The following is a 2,136-nucleotide window of genomic DNA, read 5'->3' on the forward strand; positions in this document are numbered from 1 at the left end:
TTGTTTATATACTATTCCTTTTCAATTGTATGTTTCTCTAAATGTTGTTGTTATCTCTTTTGTTCTATAGCCCTGATGAAGACCTGAAATTAAGGTCGAAACGTCGGCATAAAATAAATAAATATGGTTTTGTTTATTTATGTTGTTCTTTGCTGACCGCACCCCCGACAAACTTCTCCAATCATTAATCTACGGTCAACTATCTACACCTCATTAAAGAAAATATAATGTGTTGAAACTAAAATGGAAAAAAAATATTTTTTTTTAAAGGACATTAACCAGTCTCAAGAAAGTATCTAAGACTATAAATTAATATTTTTTTCTTTTTCTTTTCTTTATTTTCCACAGATGTTCTACTGTTGTCACTCATAATGATGTTAAACTTATCACATTAAGATGTGACCATCAGAATCATGTGCATTATAATTTGTTATTAAAAAAATCATTATTATATTAAATGCATATAGAATGTGAAATGCTAACGTTGTTTGATAAAGTTAACAATTACTTTATTGAAAGGATAATATTATTCTTTAAATTCAAACTAAAAATAAATTAATATGGATCATATCTTGCTAAGATAAATGCTGTAATTATAAATGCTGTTTAATAAATTACTCTTAATTGAAAGCACAAATACGTTGGTGGTTATGTAAGAGCTAAGAAGTGGGGGGAAGAGGCACTCCACATTCGACCCAGCTTTGTAACAGACTGGGTTGATCGGGTCTGGGTTCAAGGGCGATATTGTAAAAGTGAAACTGTTCCAGTTGTAGTCTTGATTGTTCAGTGTCCTTTCCCACTTGTCAAGTAATGGGTGTAAAAGACGATCAGTCCACGTTGGTTTTCTTCGTCAACGGGAAAAAGGTATGATAATAAAATTGATAAAACATTATAATCCAAATAAAGTTATCTTATCAATTTCTGTATTGTTATTATCAAGAACCAAAATAGTAAAAGCATAGAGGATCGAAATACAACCTGTATTAAACTGACTTAAAGTCATTCTTAATGAAAATTTTATTTTTTAAATTACTATTTCTTAAAACTGTTATTTTATTTTTTTATTATTGGGTTTAAATTTCAACATTTCAACCAATATACTAATAATTAAAGATATATATCATATCAGGTCCTCTCTGAACTATTCAAGACGTTATCATTAAAATTATTAATGAATTCAAGTGTTTTTACAGTTTAATTGTTCATAAAAATTTTTAAAAAAGCCTGTATTAATACGAAAATAAAATACTTATACATATTTTATTTTGTTTGTTAAAATATTTCTATTTAAACTTATGAATAATCTAATTTCATTTTACTACAATTAATAGATTCTTTTCTGTTGAAACAGATTTACAGTTACCTAATCTTTCACATAATTGTGTTTAGATTTAAATACAGGTTTTTATTTCTTTTTAAAAAAACATGGATCCCTTGTTTGTTTATCTTGAAAGGCTATTATTAAAAATACGCTTTAGTGCCATTTTTAAAAAGTTGAACACAAATGGAATGTAAACAAATACATTTTTTTTCAACATAGCTTGTCTGAATGTCAAACTTTTTTTTTTTTAAGTTTTATTACAATTAATTTGTTATTGAAAATTAAATTACATTGTCGAATCAATATTTTCGTCATTTTATAAATGTTAATACAATTAATTGGTTTATTTTTGTAAACCGACCATTAACTTCATAGTATTAAATTTTGTTAATTATTTTTAAAAATATATAAAATTCTACAGGCATTATTTAAAAACTTGTTTTGATAGGTCAGTGGGTGTCAGGTTACATAACAAACCCGCATTCCTCTTGGAATTTTTCGTATTATTATTATCTTTAATTTAGAGCAATAAAACTGCTTTTGTGGTTATAATTATCCAAATTTTATGAACATTGCGTCCAATTTCATGAATCTGCTGTATTTTTTTTTTCAAAGCTAACATTTATCAATATTATTATTGGAAGAAGATAGTTGACCGTATAAAGTAGATTGTAGGAAGATAGTCCGGGTGATGGTAAATAAAGCTATCAAAATAGTGAAAGGAAACTATTTATTATTACCAACGTTTTGCCCAGGGCTTCGGGCTCAGGGTTGTCAGATTGAAACAGAGCTAAGTGGTTAACAATATAACGTTG

At 26.9% G+C, this 2,136-nt stretch overlaps 1 protein-coding gene across 1 annotated transcript in view; it reads left to right on the forward strand.

Annotated features, from left to right (window-relative positions):
* Window positions 1–605: 605 nt before the first annotated feature.
* ry (xanthine dehydrogenase rosy) overlaps window positions 606–2,136 on the forward strand; it is a gene marked incomplete at its 5' end in the record, with an annotated part of 62,479 nt that continues 60,948 nt past the window's right edge. Inside the window, 1 exon segment of the mRNA XM_067050944.1 lies at window positions 606–864. Within this exon segment, the coding sequence (XP_066907045.1) occupies window positions 811–864 (54 nt within the window).

The sequence above is a fragment of the Halyomorpha halys genome, unplaced genomic scaffold (assembly GCF_000696795.3).
Source record: "Halyomorpha halys isolate HHAL.00 unplaced genomic scaffold, Hhal_1.1 Scaffold142.1, whole genome shotgun sequence".
NCBI classification, from domain to species: Eukaryota; Metazoa; Arthropoda; class Insecta; order Hemiptera; family Pentatomidae; genus Halyomorpha; species Halyomorpha halys.